The 16,080-nt window shown below is 42.0% G+C and overlaps 1 protein-coding gene across 1 annotated transcript; it reads right to left on the bottom strand.

The window, feature by feature from the left end:
- Positions 1-13,651: 13,651 nt before the first annotated feature.
- Positions 13,652-14,651, bottom strand: LOC129681826 (tetratricopeptide repeat protein 1-like). Its single transcript, XM_055614006.1, is given in 1 exon segment — positions 13,652-14,651. A coding segment is annotated over 1 exon segment (870 nt). The 5' UTR covers positions 14,620-14,651; the 3' UTR covers positions 13,652-13,749.
- Positions 14,652-16,080: the final 1,429 nt, after the last annotated feature.

Genomic DNA, 16,080 nt, shown 5'->3' with positions numbered 1-16,080 from the left:
CCTCCTAAGTGCTGGGATTATCGGCGTGTGCCACCACATCTTTAAAGCAGTGGCTCTCAACTTTCCTAATGCTGCAACCTTTTAATACAGCTCCTCGTTTTTAATACAGTGCCTATGGTTGTGGTTACAGGCCTGACCATAAAATTATTTTTCTTGCTACTTCATAACTGTAATTTCGCTACTGTTATGAATCATGATGTAAATATCTGTGTTTTCTGATTGTCTTAGACAATGTCAGTGAAAGGGTCATTTGAACCCCAAAGAGGGTCATGACTCACATGTTAAAAACCACTCCTCCAAAGAATACTAATAAAGTAAGTGTCTTGGCAAAAGATTCAACTGAATGTGCCCAGTACTCAAATACAAGACAGACAGAACAGCCCACGGTCAATGAACACTGACCAAGACGCCCACAAATCCTGTTTCCTTCAACCACTGATGAGCACTGCAGCTTGGAGTCGCTACTTTGTCCTCAGGGTGCCAGCATTCTCACGTGAAAATGGACATAATAAGACCCTCTAACTCTTCTATTGAATCACATAATTAAGTACATTAATATCTGTGTAGTTCTCTGGCCAGAGCTTGGTCCATAATATACAGCACATAAACCTTTCCTCAGTGAAACATATACAAATTTCAGAGACTTTCCACTTGCCTATTTTGTAGCTAACAACAGAAAAAGCGAGTTCGGCTACCCGACTCTTCTACATAATAAGATATTTGATTCAAGTATTGAGCTGTTAGAACTGCTATGCGGTAATAAATTCATTGTGATTCTGTTACTAATTTCCTTCTTCAGATGTAAGAAGAGCATACTGCGCTATAAACGACACAGATGATTCCATACCGTGCTATGTATATAGATGTTCTACAATCCCAAGAGTCTTGAAAGGATCCATATCCCCATGTAACAGAGAGAAACCTGGAGATCAAAGCCACTTACCTAGGCACATATGGATACCTGCAAACTGGAGCTTTGAGATCAGGCATTAGCTTGAAAATCTGTGCTCCTAAATACTGTATTCTGCATATCAACCTCATAAGGGCAACATCCCTTCTGGTTTTATTTGTGATTTGTGGATGTGTTGTCTTATTGACCTCAGATAACACATTACTTAGGAATAGCAACTGCTCTACTTTTTTTGTATAATGCTACTAAAGGAACCTGAAGAGTTAATAACTTATTAAATTTTACAGTCATACAAATGACATCATATTAAATTCTAATACTGACGCAAAAAGCAAACTGATGTTGAATGAGCCTTTTTCTCTTGAGTTCCTTTGAATATGTCTGCTGTGTTTATGTCATGATTTTTATGATATGTTTACATTATGTCTGTACAAAGTGTTTGCAGATCCACTTGGATAAATTATCCCAAAAGCTAGTAAGTGACCCATTTATGTTTCTTGGAAAAAGATCAGAGCCAGTAGGCAATCATTAATATCCTAGAGAGAAAGGGGAATGCAGCAAAACGATGCTGAAGTGGCACTGGGCCTCAGAAGTTGCAACAGAGATGCTCCTCGCTCCCCATCTTGTTATTCATAGGCTGTCATAGGCAAACGGTTTAAAAGCAGACAAGGGAGCTCTCGGCCTCCCTGCAAACATAGGTGAGTAGAGCCTTCATCAACTCTGTCTGCAAATAGCAAGCTGGGGAGAAGGGGGGATCAGATGCTTAAGACGCAGCAGCATCGGGGCCAGGTGGCCGCCTGAATAGAACAGCATAGAAAATTGTCCAAATCCAGTGAAACTGGCCGTGCCACCTCTAGCCTGCTAGCCCAGCCGCTAGCTCCTAGAGCCTTTCCTGTGATATATTGCCTCTAGGAACCCACAGTACTTGAATGCCCAACCTCCAGCACCAGGAGCCTTGGGGTGATGTGTTGTTGCTGCTCTATATACACAGGGTCCTAAGGAAACTGAACCCTCACGTGGCCCAACCAGAGACCAATGATCCGCTTCTCCTGTGGGAGGCGATGGAGCTTATTTGAAACACAGTTAATGAAAAACCTCACACTTTGCGCTGCCACTGGCTCCCTGTGCGGTGCTGACATGTTCCCTACCCTCCTTTAAGCCTCCATTTCCCCCGTTGATGGACGAATGAAAATAATAGTTTCAATAGGGTTATTGTAAAGATCATTCCAGCTAACGCGCATGAGCTGCTAAAGGAAGCGCCCAGGGTGCGCTGAGCGCTGGATAAATGTTAACTATTTTGGTGAAAGTCTTTCTGCCTAATTAGGTAGTTCGTTCCTGCCTTGTACTCTTTTTCTATCCTACGCAGCAGCACAGTCATACAGAGCAATTTGCATAAAATAGGTGCTCAAAAAAATTATAGAAAGTTACATTGGCACTTCCTTTTCAGGCTTTGTTCTTAGACTCAGGAAACTGAGATCCAGATCCGGGGCTAAGCAGTACTCCGGCTCCAGTTACTTCAGACGCTCTGTTGCAGGTTTCCGCCTCAGAAATTCTGAGAACCGGTACCTGAGCAGATGCAGGGGAATGTCCTAGAGTAAAACCAGCCAGTACCCAAACGAACCCCACTACCCTTCTCAGTCTGGTTTCCTTTCTGCTTTTTTCTAATAGGGTGCTTACTTGCAGCTTGTCATAGGGAACTAACAATTCTAAAGCAAAAGAGGCTCACGGGAGACAGAGCATCACGGAAAGTGAGGGGACCACGAAGGAGAAAACTGAAGCTTCCCCACTCTGACTCCAGGAACACCTACCGCACTTCTCACCCTGCAGCTGGCACCAAGCCTGGGGCCTGTGCGTTGGCACACCGATTGGTTAAAACTGGTCCTGACAGCCACCACATTTGGTGAGGAAGAAGGGCCATGATGCCATCAGATCGCAAAGAGCAGGGCTCTGCCAGGTAATGGCAGGGGCTCTGCCCCAGAAAAATCCTAAACACACGCCAAATGCGAAAACAGAAATTCTGGGCAAAGTTCCCAGGTGGAACTGCCTCTGACTTGGATCTCCAGTCCCTGCTCTAGCTTCTGTGTTACCCCAAGCCCCGCAGGTGGAGGGGGCCCCATGAACTACTGTTTACCCTTCATCTGGGCATAAACATTTCAAACAATGCCTCACAGTCCGTGTTGGGCAGAGCCGCCCTCAATATCCCATCACTGACAGGCTTAGCTATGGCTCTGCACGACTGAACAAGGCGTATAAAAAAAGATAGAGCAGTTCAAAGGAAAGGGATCGCCATGAGAATTCAGAGCAAATGTCTTTCTATAAAATAATAAATTTACTGCGAGGAACGGTGCTTTAGAATGTCTGTATTACATGATTGCACCAGAGCGGAAAGGACAGGATCCTCCACCAGACACAGGTAAGATGAAGGGAAGCCATCTAATGAGTGACTTGTCTTAAAAACCGAAATGCATCCCACAATAAAAAAAGTTCTGGAACTCTTTCCCAAATTAGGGGGAAGCAGGTAAGATTTAAATGATTGCAGAAAGCTGAGACACAAAGTAGGGAAGGAAAAAAAAATCCATAAAATTACAAGACAATTCTAGAAAAACAGATAACACCAAAATATAAATTTATAGGAGATAGTTTTACATGAAATGTAATTCTTAAGATAAAAAATTGGTTGCTGAATGAAAATAAAATTTAATTAAAAGTATAAGGGCATATGGCAGCATTTTTTCACTCCCCCCCCCTTTTTTTCACATAAGTCTCCAACCATGTGAACAGAATACACGGGAATCTAGAAACAGCTGCTGACTGCAGACAGGTATTCATATACAACGGAGGAAAATGCAAGGAGCACTTGGCTTCTCAAATATTTAGTTTCTTTTCTTTCTTTCTTTCTTTTTTTGTTTTTGTTTTTAGTTTTTCGAGACAGAGTTTCTTTGTGTAGCCCTGGCTGTCCTGGAACTCACACTGTAGACCAGGCTGGCCTCAAACTCATAGAGACCCACCTGCCTCTGCCTGAAATTAAAGGCAAAATAGAAATTCCAGTATATATATATATATATTTAGTGAGGTACATTCCTATAATCTGAGTACTAGGGTGTCTGAAGCAAGAGGAGCATGAGTTCAAGACCAGCCTAAGCTACATAACACACTCTTCCACCCCCACCCCCAAAAACCTGTCACTTAATTGCCAACAGATTATGTTCTTTCTTTTCAAATAAAACCACTGCATGCCTGCCTGCAAATTTCAGTCTTCATTTATGAAGACTCCAGTGTCCTATAAAACTTTAAAGATATATGTGTGGTTTTCTCCTGTCAGTCTGTCTTTGGATCAGCAAGTAGACCTAATTTTATATAGCCCATCTCTCTGGCTTTAAGCAGGCATGGATAGTCTTCGAGACACTCAGCACAAAAGGCTAGCCCTGTCTTTAGACACAGCACCTCATGGGTACAGCAATGGAGTGTCAATGAGTCCAAGCAGTACAGGTTTACTCCTCAAGCCGAGAGTAACATCCTTAAGAATATAGCACTTATGTTTCCCCTCAGAAGGGCTACCATTCGGAAAATAAACTCTTAGTGGGGTCGTTCTACTTAATGGTATGGAGGATATTGAAATGTTTATGAAGTAGGACAGCACATTCATTGTTCAAATTGTGTGGACATTCAAGAGCAATCCAGTGGTGCTGAAATGCTCTGACACATTGGGGAAATGCCATGCCTTGCTTCTTAGGCAGATGTGTTAAAGGAACACATACCTATAACTCGTAAAACTTTGAAAAACAAAAACAAAAACACCTCCTTTAGTGTGAATACTGTGTAATTTTACCAAGTATCTACCCCACACTTTTACTTGCCTGACAGAACCCCTATTTTCTTCTGACTCCATGGCCCTTTAACACAGTGCAATCTGCTCGCTGCTCTCATTTCAGATCAAGAGATGCATCCTGATTATTCAAGCCTCTGCTTAAATCACCCTGGGAAGCACTTGCAATATCCTGCTCACTCACTGTGCTCCACACCCTAAGCTTCTGACTCTTAGCCTGGGAGGGGCCCAAGGAGCTGCACTTTTCCGAGTCTCCCTGTGGAATGCTAAGGAGCAGGGAGTGCTGAGAACCAACCATCTAGGTCCTCTGAGTGCTCCCATGACAACAATGGGAATGGGCATGTGACACAGCTTCAGGCCAAGAAGATAGACTATGAGAAGACTCCTCCTCTGCTTCTGTGTTTCCTGCATAGACTCTGTCTGCCCTTTGGTGAAAACTCCTAGCATTGTGGCCTAATTCCTCTCTATTAAGGTCCCAAAGAAAATCACCCTGAGGGTGAAGCTATTCCTTGGGACACTGGTATAACAAATAAGATGATGGGTCCTCTGAGACACTGCTAAACCTCTGCTCCAGCTAGCCTGAAAAGCCTGACTTGCTGGAGTTATACAAACTCACCAAGGATCACCATAGTGGATCCTCACCCAGTCTGGCTCTCTGAGATTGACAACAGAACTATATATTCTCACTGTCTTTTGTTTTAACATGGTTTGCGCTCAGTTACTTCCAGCCACTACTCTAGCAACGCAGGGTGCTTGATAAAATAACTACAAAAACATACTTTATTTTAACTTTGTTTGTTTTTTGTTTGTTTGTTTGTTTTAATACATGGTAAGGTATGTCATTCAGAATCCCTAATGCACTTCCATGAATTGAGGCCAGAAATACTAAGACCGTAATGCTAAACAATGCTTTTGTGGTTTGGCAAATGGGATTGAAACTCTAAGTAGAAGATGTTCAAGCACACATATCCTGCAAATTATAAAATGCAGAGTAAAACTGACGTTGGCTTTTGATGCCTCTTGGTCTAGTCTATTTTATATTGTCACTCTGTGTGCGTGACATTATTTGGCTCCTTAATAATTGGACAGGTTAAGAATGTGGATTCTACAAAGCAGATGCTGAGACTCATGGCCAACTGTTGGGCAACGTGCATGGAATCTTATGTAAGAAGTGGGAAATAGTAAGATCTGGAGAGGACAGGAACTCCACAAGGAGAGCAACAGAACCAGAGAATTTGAACCCAGGAATCTTCCCAGAGACTTATACTCCAACCAAGTACCGTCCATGGAGATAACCTAGAACCCCTGCATAGATGTAGCCCATGGCAGTTTAGTGCCCAAGAGTGTTACATAGTAATTGGAAGAGGGACTGCCTCTGACATAATCTGATTGGCCTGCTCTTTGATCACCTCCTGCTGAGGGGGGAGCAGCCTTACCAGGCCACAGAAGATGACAATGCAGCCATTCCTGATGTGATCTGATAGACTAAGATCAGAAGGAAGGAGAGGAGGACCTCCCTATCAGTGGAGTTGGGGAGGGGCATTCGTGAAGAAGAGGGAAGGAGGGTGGGACTGGGAGGGGAGAAGGAAGGGGCTTATGGGAGGGTACAAAGTGAATAAAGTGTAATTAATAAAAGTTAAGAAAAAAGAAAAAAAAAAGAATGTGGATTCTAGGCTGGAGTGATGGCTCAACAGTTAAGAATACTTCCTCCTCTTGAAGAGGGCTCACATTTTGATGCCAGCACTCACAAACTGCCCATATCTCTAGCTCCAAGGAATCCAGCATTTTCTTCTGAACTCTGTGGGTACCCAAATTCACATTTGCACATGCCCCAACATATATACACATAATTATAAACAATAAAATAAATCATTAATAAATAATGTGGATCCTAAGGGTCAAATGTGTTCAGGGGTCCCTATGTTCCCTTACATACATGTCTTCAATCAAGGGGAAAAAAAAACAAAGTAAAGAATAATTTAAAAAACTGGGAACCATGCACAGGCAAATAATCCATAGGGCCCCTGTGTTGAAACAGATGCTGCCTAAATTGGTTTTCTCAGCAGCTTCCTTGATATTTTCCTCCATGATATTTGTAAGCTTTCTAGAGAACTGTCTCTTCCCTGGTATGATTTTACTGTTCCTCAAGCTTACCTCTCTCATATGAGAACTGGGAATGCGCAGGTTCTGGCAATCATAGCCAGGGCCACTCATCAATATCAAGACACTGGATCACAGAGAAACACCGGAATTTTGCAAAATCTCTAAAGGTTGACTGGTAAAGCCATCATTACTAATGAACATTCAGAATGGTGCATTTTTCTCTAACTTATTCCCTAACACCCCTGCCCCAACATCCTAAAAGAAGGTAAAGCACATTGCGAGAAAGTAATATATTACAGATAGGTTGGAGTTAAGAAGAAAAAAAAGCATAATTATAGAAGAAATGGAGTGGCACCTGAGCAAGATAGATCAGACAGAAGGAGAGTAAGAAAGGCGTAAAAGGCAATACTACACAGAGAAACTAAAAGTGGAAACAGACATCCCGCTCCAACACTTGGACCAGGAACTCAGGGACAGTCTCTGATCACAGAGGTAACCAATAATTCTCAGTGAATGAACGAACAAACTCCATAGGCAGGTCTGTGAAAATTGGGAGAATTCCACAAATCCTTCTGTGGGAGGATGTCTCTTGCTCCTCAGAGCCTCATTTCAGGCTGGCATGTAATCATTTTTCTAATGCTCCCTGAGTTCTCTCTGGCAGCTCTGCCCTTCACTGTAAATGCCTGGCTCTAGTGCTCAGCCTCGCTCTGAAGCATTCATGATTCACTTACTCCCTTTTCATTGCTTTTTGAGCCTTGTCCCCAGGGAGCTCTGCTCTGGGATGGACAGGGTTTTCTTGCTCATCTTGAAATATCGTTTTGTATCAGCAGGCAGGCTTCACCTTCAGTGGGCTGGGCTGACCTGATGTGGGGGGAAAAAAAAAGAAAGAAAGAAACCATGCTCCACACATTTGATTCCTTTCTTCGTGAGAAAGCAGTGACATCCAAGAATGCCTCTTGCATTGAAAGTGGCTTCCTAATTAGTGGTTCCACTTTGCTTGGTGCACAGTAACTGCCTAAGCCCCGTGACTAGACAACTGAGCTACTGTGCAATCCACCACTATTTGCTTCCCTTATCTTAGCAGAGCTGCTGACCCACAAATTCTCCATCTGCAAACAAGAAACAACAACACCTCCAGTGCTTGGCAACTAGGAGGATTGAGTAAAATAATATTAAACAATTTGAGGAATTTGTTGGCCTTGAACATATGTAAATAATCCAGAAAGCTGGTTGTGGGAACATACATATAAGCATGCGGGCTTATATGATAGCAAAATCCTATCTTTAAAAACAAAAGAAAAATGTATGTATATAAAATCAAAACATTTTAGCCAATGTGGAAGTCAGTTTTGCTCCTACAGAGACTTCTAAGACTCCTAAGACCAACCTTCTAAGACTACTTACTTCTTTTAAATAGGTATCACCACCTCCCCCGAAGGTGGTAGAATAAGTGGTAGCTACAAGTCATCAGGCTAAATTCTCTTCTCTCCCCCAGGAACTGGGAAGCAGAACGCAGAACACTTAACTGTAGGGAGGTGAGCTGGAAAGTCATGAAATATAGACATGAGGTCACTGTAACAAACAAATGGGTGAGCAGATAGAAAGACAGGAGGGCAATGCAGGAACAGAGGGAAGACAGAAAGGAGAGAGGAATCCCAGAAAGCACAGGTCCCCACAAGCACACCCATAACAAGCACACATAACACTTTAAGCTTTTGGAAGATCAATTTTATGTCAATCAAACAAATCCAGAGACAAACACTGGAACAGATCTTGAATCCAATGAAAAGAGGGGGGAGGGCGATGTAAAAAAGAAAGCAGGAAAGGGAAGGGGATGAGAAAGAGCCATAACCATAAAACCATGAATTCAACTTTGCTGTGACAGATAGACATATCACTGTTGCCTCAGGGACCTCAGAAGAAGAAATCAATTGTGTGTAAAGGAAAGCAGGATGTTTCGAAGCTGTACCTAGGACCAAAACTTTGAGGCATGGTGAAAGCCCAGCAGCTTTGCAATCTAAACGTGTCAAGTGTTCTTCTGCCTACCACCATCGCTCACCAGAAAGCAAACCTTTGGATTAACACCTCAGCCTCTCACACAGAGGTAGACAAGTCTCAGGAGAGTGGCAAAAATATATCAATCAAGCCATTCTTTGGGAAATGTGAAACACATTAAGATGTTGGAAAGGCTGGTGGCCTGTTATTACCATCAGTGGCAATATGTGCTTCTACTGAAGTTCTCAGAGTAGGGGAACTTGATAAAAACAGCACCATATTATTATATATTATAATGAGGAAGGAAATGCATGAGAGAAGCAATTTTTAGAAAGTAGGATGACAGAAAGATTAAATATTTTCCTATGGAGTGCCAGAAGGTACAAAATTTATCAGGTTGGTTAAGAGGATGAGAGGAAGCGAAGTTTTTGTGGATCCCAGGTTCTGCCGTCTACTATTTTCCTGTGTCTTGTTTCTTCTGTCTTACATGAGGATAATAAAGGTGAAACACTGACACGTGGGGCAATTTAGCAATAAGATGAGAACTGCACAGGCACGGGTCTTAGCAATAGTCAGAGCACTAAGTTTTAGCTTTGCCATCAGTTGAATCTTTCCCAAAAGAAGCCATGAGACTGGAATGGTGTGCAAGTAGTTGATTTGGGAGGTGATTTCCACTAGCATGTGGCATACACAGCACTGAGACAGCAAGACAGGACAGCTGATAGAGGAGTCTATCCTGACAATGGGTTGACCAGATCTCCAGTTGGTATGTTAGCCAACATGAGGGAGGGAGCTAAAAGAGTAGTAGCCCACTTGGACACTGAGCTGCCATGGGCTAAATCTGTGCAGGGGTTCTAGGTTATCTCCATGAATGGTCCTTGGTTGGAGTATCAGTCTCAGAAAAGACCCCTGTGCCCAGATTTTTTGGTTCTGTTGCTCTCTTTGTGAAACTCCTGTCCTCTCCTGTCCTATCTCCCCTTTCTTTCATAATGTTCCCTGCACTCTGCCCAAAGTTTGGTAATGACACTCAGCATCTGCTTTGATACATTGCTGGGTAGAATCTTTCTGAGGCCCTCTGTGGTAGGCCCCTGTCCTGTTTCCTGTTTCTCCCTCTTCCAATTTCTGTCCCATTTGCCTTTCTGAGTGAGGATTGATCATCTTACCCAGGGTCATCCTTCTTGTTTAGCTTCTTTGGGTGTACAAATTTCAGTATGTTTATCCTGTATTATATTATATTATATTATATTATATTATATTATATTATATTATATTATATTATATTATATTATATGTCTAGTATCCACTTATAACTGAGTATATACCATGTGTATCTTTCTGCTTCTGGGATACCTCACTCGGGATGATCTTTTCTAGATCCTATCATTTGCCTGCAAATTTCATGATTTCTTTGTTTTTAATTGCTGAGTATTCCATTGTGTAAATGTACCACAATTTCTATATCCATTCCTCAGTTGAGGGACATCTGGGTTGTTTCTAGGTTTTTGCTATTACAAATAAAGCTTCTATGAACATGGTTGAGCAAATGTCCTTGTTGTGTACTTGAGCATATTTTGGATATATGCCTGGGAGTGGTATAGCTGGATCGTGAGGAAGTATCCAAGTGTGTTCCCTAGTAAGGGGAACAGGGATTGTCTCTGACATGAACTCAGTGGCTGGCTCTTTGATCACCTCCCCCTTAGGTAGGGGAGCAGCCTTACCAGGCCACAGAGGAAGACAATGCAGCCAGTCCTGATGATAGACTAGGGTCAGATGGAAGGGGAGGAGGACTTCCCCTATCAGTGGACTTGGAGAGGGGCATGGGAGGAGATGAGAGATGAAGGGTGGGAATGGGAATGGGAGGATACAAAGTGAATAAACTATAATTAATATAAAAAATTAAATTAAATTTAAAAAAAGCAGTAGCCCTGTATTCTTACCCAACAAAAGGCACTGTAAAGCATGAGCCAACCTGCATTGATTAACCTGACCAGTGTGATTTTTTTTTTTTTTTGGATCACTAAAATAAGGTAACACCACAGCTTTTAAGTCTTAGGCTATGCCCAATAAAAATAGCAAGCAAATAGTTGTTTCAATGGAACATGTGCCCAACATGAATGAGAACACCATACACACTTCCAATGGAAAATCAGTATCGTTAGCTATCTAAATATACTCAAGCAAGGGCTAGTCAACTTAACTGTGACTTTTACTGGGCCTTCAAGGGCAATAAGGTCACCTAACATTGCCTGATTCACATCTCACTAGATATTTTTCCCTTTTAGAGTTTGATCCTAGTGTCCACACTATTATTTCTAAGGGAGATGGATGAAGGTCTCGTGTTTGTTTCTCAGTTTTCCTGTCAGCAACACTTTTGCAGAGGCCCTTCCTTTTAACATTGTACAACTGTTTAAATATCTCTTCAAGGAGAATGGGAAATGGTTTTAATAGCCAGATAGTCTGGGAAGAAGGCCCAGGAGATATGATACATCTGGGTTCCTGTCCAAAGCTAGCCCTTTTCTCAGGCTTTCCAAAATGAAAATCTTAAACTTCCACCTCTATAACATGCAATTAAAAGATGCCAGATTCCTGCTTTCACTTTAATGGACCAACCACCAATGTGCATCCTGCCCTGAGAACAAAGGTCGTAACCTTGCCATACCCCTACCTACTAGAATATCAAAGCCCATGGTCTCCATAAGTTTGGAAGGAAGCCACCTCTGCATGCCCTCCCGAAATGGAGAGTCTTCTCCATGCAAGGTGGAGTGTTACTTCTGCTTTTAATAAACCTTGATTGGACATTGTACCTTGACTGGGTGCTGTGACTGCACACCTCATTTTGTAATTTCGTACTCATAAAATAATGGACCTGAGATCAAATAATGGGCTGCATCAGCACCAATATAAATATCCACAGATGTCACTTTCTTTGGGTTCCAGCATGGCTCTGTGTTCTCTAAGCTATGTGCTGTGTTGTGAACTATTTAATTCTACTCTCCCTGCTCTATCATTTGCTCTACTGCCCCCTGCAAAGGCCGATCTGGGATCATGGATATCACCAAGTCCAGTTTCCTCTCAACACAGAGGATGCAGACACTTGCTGGCTAAGCACCAAAGCCAGCATAGGACTGTCCATTATCTGTAGGGTCCCACAAAAAACAGTCCTCAGTTGTCCCCATTTTTTGGATACTCAACCCCCACCACACTGTCCTCTTTGGCATTTGGGCATGCTCACCAGCATCTGTCCCTTTGTGGAATATTGGTTCTACCTGGATCTTCGGAAGTGGATTCTTCCTGTTGCTTAAGACTCAGCTTATCTGTTATCATTGCTGCCAAATTGTCTGCTGTCCACTCAGCACCAAACGTCTATTGCCATCTGAGTTCCAGATACAGAGAAGGAATAGAAGACAGAAGTCTTTATTTTAAGAAAGTTGTAATGCTCAGATTTAATGAAACTTAGTTACTTTGTAGTTCTGCTTCAACATTAGATCTGCATTGCTTTCTTCTTTCTCTTTGTCCTTCTCTTCCTCCTTCTCCTCCTTCTCTTCCTTCTCCTTTTCCTTCTTCTCATCATTCTCCTCCTCCTCCCCTCCCTCTTCTTCAACTTCTTCTTCCCCTTCTTCCTCCTCACTCTCTTCATGCTCCCTCTTCCTCTTTCTTCTTCTTCTCCATCTCTTTCTTCTTCCTCTTCTTTGACATCTATAAATGATTTTATATTTCATGGGTTCTTTTGTTCAAAAAATAAAGTCATGTATACTGAATAACATTCTGTCTTTCTCGATGTATTTGTTAGAAGCTACAACACAATACAAAAATAAGCGCACCAAATTATCAACATTGTAAGACTAATTTTTAAACCATGCAAAAACTGGTAGTGTATTGGGTGAATCTGGCAATTTGAAGCCAGTTATCTATGGATTCAGGAGAACTGAGGAGGTTATGGACATAGTTCAAGTATTGCTTTTTGAATTTCACTTTGAGTTCAGGCTTTTCCCAGAGAAGACACAGAGATATTTCTCTGATTGCAAAGCTCAGAATCCCCTTCACAAAGTCCCATATCCAGAGTTATTTATCTTGTCTAGAGCCCAGGATGTTGCCATGTATCTGAAGTATCTCTCTATGGAATATCATCTTCTTTTAATTATCCCCCAAAGCACATCTCATTGACATTTTCATATTGTCATTTCTTATATTGCTGCCCTACATCATGGAGAGACCAATGGTAATTTTGATTTATCTCCACTGCATTGCTTAAATGAAGACTTGCCGTTGAATTAAAGTCTTACAAGCTTCATAGTTGCAAATCTGATCCAATAAGAGAAAGGATATAATTGCTGTTGAATCCCACCATATAACGTTCACTCAGGAAGCAATTTCACTTTGACTTCCTTTGCGAAGGAAATTAGGATCATTTGTTGATCACTTACTTTTTTTTTTTTTGTCACAGAAAGCTTTTATTAACATGGAGGAACTCAAGAACACTGAAGCCCCTGTACTGCAAGCCTCTGAATGAGTATGAGCAGGGAGGGGCAGTAGGAGGGGACCCTGTCCAGCACGTATGGTCATCACCCAACTGATAGGCTTGCATGGTTAGGAGGAAGGCTTTTGGTGGATAGCACATTTGTGTGGCTCTAAGAGTTCAGCCTTGACAAGCAGGTTTCCCCACCAGACAAAAAACAGCCAGAACCAGGGACAACAGCTGCACAGACACCACCTTAAAATGGAAATTAATGAGGCTGATTACATCAGGAGGCACATTTCACCCTGATCATAAAACAAGAGCAAGAAGGCGGCTGGGGCTCTACTACACAGCCTTTCCTAGATAAGATACTTTTAAATATCAAACACCTGCAGGGCCTTGCTCCTTGAGAACAGTACATGGCCTCCCAGTCAGCCTTTAAGACTACTGTTATTTCTGTTATCTATTATTATTTGGATTTTGAACAAAATTGATGGAGTAGGAGCCTGTAGAAGAATCCTGCTTGATCTGGAAATTTTCTGTGGAGAGCCCAAAAGGTCGCAGAACCAAGTTGCCGAGATCTTTTAGTTTACCTAACATCTCTTTTTTTAATTTTTCATTACGTTCTTCAATTTGCCTAGGTAATCTCATACAAGATTCTCTTGCTTGATGGACTGATGGATCTTTTTCTAATATCGATTTATAATCTTCCAGTGCTTCATCTAGTTTGTCCGTTTTCTCATACAACTCTGCTCTCCTCAGTATTGCACGGATATAGCCAGGGTTTAACTGAATTGCTTTGCTGCAGTCACTGATGGCCATCTCCTTCTTGTCCTGTTTCATTCTTGCAGCAGCTCTATTTGAAAACAGAACAGATCAATCTTTCTGGAAACAGGATGGGCACATCTGAAGGGCTTGACTGTAAGAACTCTCAGCTTCTACGTAATCTCCTCTCTTAAACTGTTCATTCCCCTCCTCCTTTAGTTTAGCGCTCTCTTCTCTTCTTTTCTGTTTCTCTTCTTCTGGCATGTTTTTTTCCAGTTCAATTAGGTATTCTTCATCCAATTCAGAACTTGAGTCATCACTGGCTTTGTTCCCCAACATGTGCGCCCCTGATTGCTCCTCCTCAAATGAGGCACTACAGTCATGAAAACACTCCTCTTCCCCATGGTCCTCCTGGGGACGCGTTTCAGCATCCTTTAGTGGCTTGCTCTGATCCTTGGGATCAGGGACCTGGGGGCTAGCAGACACTGCTCCCTGAGAGTCTGTAACTTTCAAACCATTGAACAGATCTTCTGGAAGCTTATAGTTTTCTGACTTCTCCTCCATGCTGAGTTCAGGGAAGGAAGCAAGGCTAAATGTCTCACAGCTCCGCTCTCTACCGCTCCGGCCTCCGAGACCCTCTGATCACTTACTTTTAACATCAACTATCTCTTTTCCTTGCATGTAACAAAATTTCTGCATCATATGTACCTAGATTACTGTAACGTCCTATGAAACGGTCGGCACTCAAAGCACATGTCTCAAGCTTCGGTTTCAAGATTTTACTTGGCCTGGTCCAGTTATCTCTAGTAAGAAGACAACATCAGGCTCCTGGAAGGAGAAGTGAACTACTGGAGAATTTCTTGGTGGAAACAAATGACCTCAGGTTGATATCATCTCATGGAAAAGCTGTGTGGTCAGTTCAGTCTGCTACTTGAGTTGAGGATTCACCTCCATGTCAATTACTCAACTTAAAATTTGGAATTGTTTCTAGTTGGTTATTTGGCGATTAGAACCCAAGCAAGAATAAAGTAACAAGCTAAATGCCATAGGATGACACAACTGAGTTATGTACGGAGGTTGCAAATCAGCTTTGCATGCTTTCTCTGCATATTGCAGTCACTGCGTGCCAGTAAATTGTTGCCCATGGAACCACTCTTTTCTGATCTGGCATCCATCCCTCTTGCTAGTAGATGGAGACATGGTTGTTCTTACTTGATGGTCAGTGACAAGACATCCACTTCTGACGTTAACATGTTAGGGGCAGTTTGAGTGTCCCTCGTTCCTTTTTTCTTTCTACTGTAGCCCCTAGAAATATAGCTTGGAAGATGGTACCCACAGCTGATGAAGAATCCTTCCACCTGTAGCTGAGTGTGGGCAGTGAAGCTCCTGTTATAAGGCACGTGCAAGGGATGAAACTTAAGCCACTGATATGCAGAGATTCTTTGTTACATAACCAAACCGGCCCTGACTGATATGAATTCCAGGATGCTCTTGGTTTCTCCCATATAAGTGAATTACGCTAAGTGAGAGATCATGTAATGATTTGAAGACACCGTTTTCCCCCTCACTTTTTAAATGTTGTATTCCTTTTGCATATAGCATTTCTATAATAAAAACTGGAATGATCATTTCCACAAGAAAACTAAGCTAAAACAGAGTGCTTTTATTATCTATAGATAAGCACAATTCATTGAAAAGGCTAAAAAGAAAAAAAAAATCTATATGTACTTATTCTCAACATCAGGCCTTTTTCATTCACAGAACAATTTCTTGGAGTTTTTCTGGGCTCACATCCATTCCTTGCCTCTCATAAAACCCCTTACCAGAATACCACAGTGCTTAAATAATGAAAAAAAAGAGGATAATAGCTTTTTGGATATAAAACCTGAAGTAATTGTATTGTATGGCATGTCTGTGGCCTTAATGTAAATTATTTTTTCCTTTGATTCCTTCCCACTATGCTAATAGCATGCCCTCCAGAGTAATCAAGTTACCCAGCCAACTAAGCTCTTGCATTACTAAAAA

The sequence above is a fragment of the Psammomys obesus genome, unplaced genomic scaffold (genome assembly GCF_907164565.1).
Source record: "Psammomys obesus unplaced genomic scaffold, mPsaObe1.curated_primary_1811, whole genome shotgun sequence".
Taxonomy (NCBI): Eukaryota; Metazoa; Chordata; class Mammalia; order Rodentia; family Muridae; genus Psammomys; species Psammomys obesus.
This window is presented reverse-complemented; position numbering and strand designations above follow the sequence as displayed.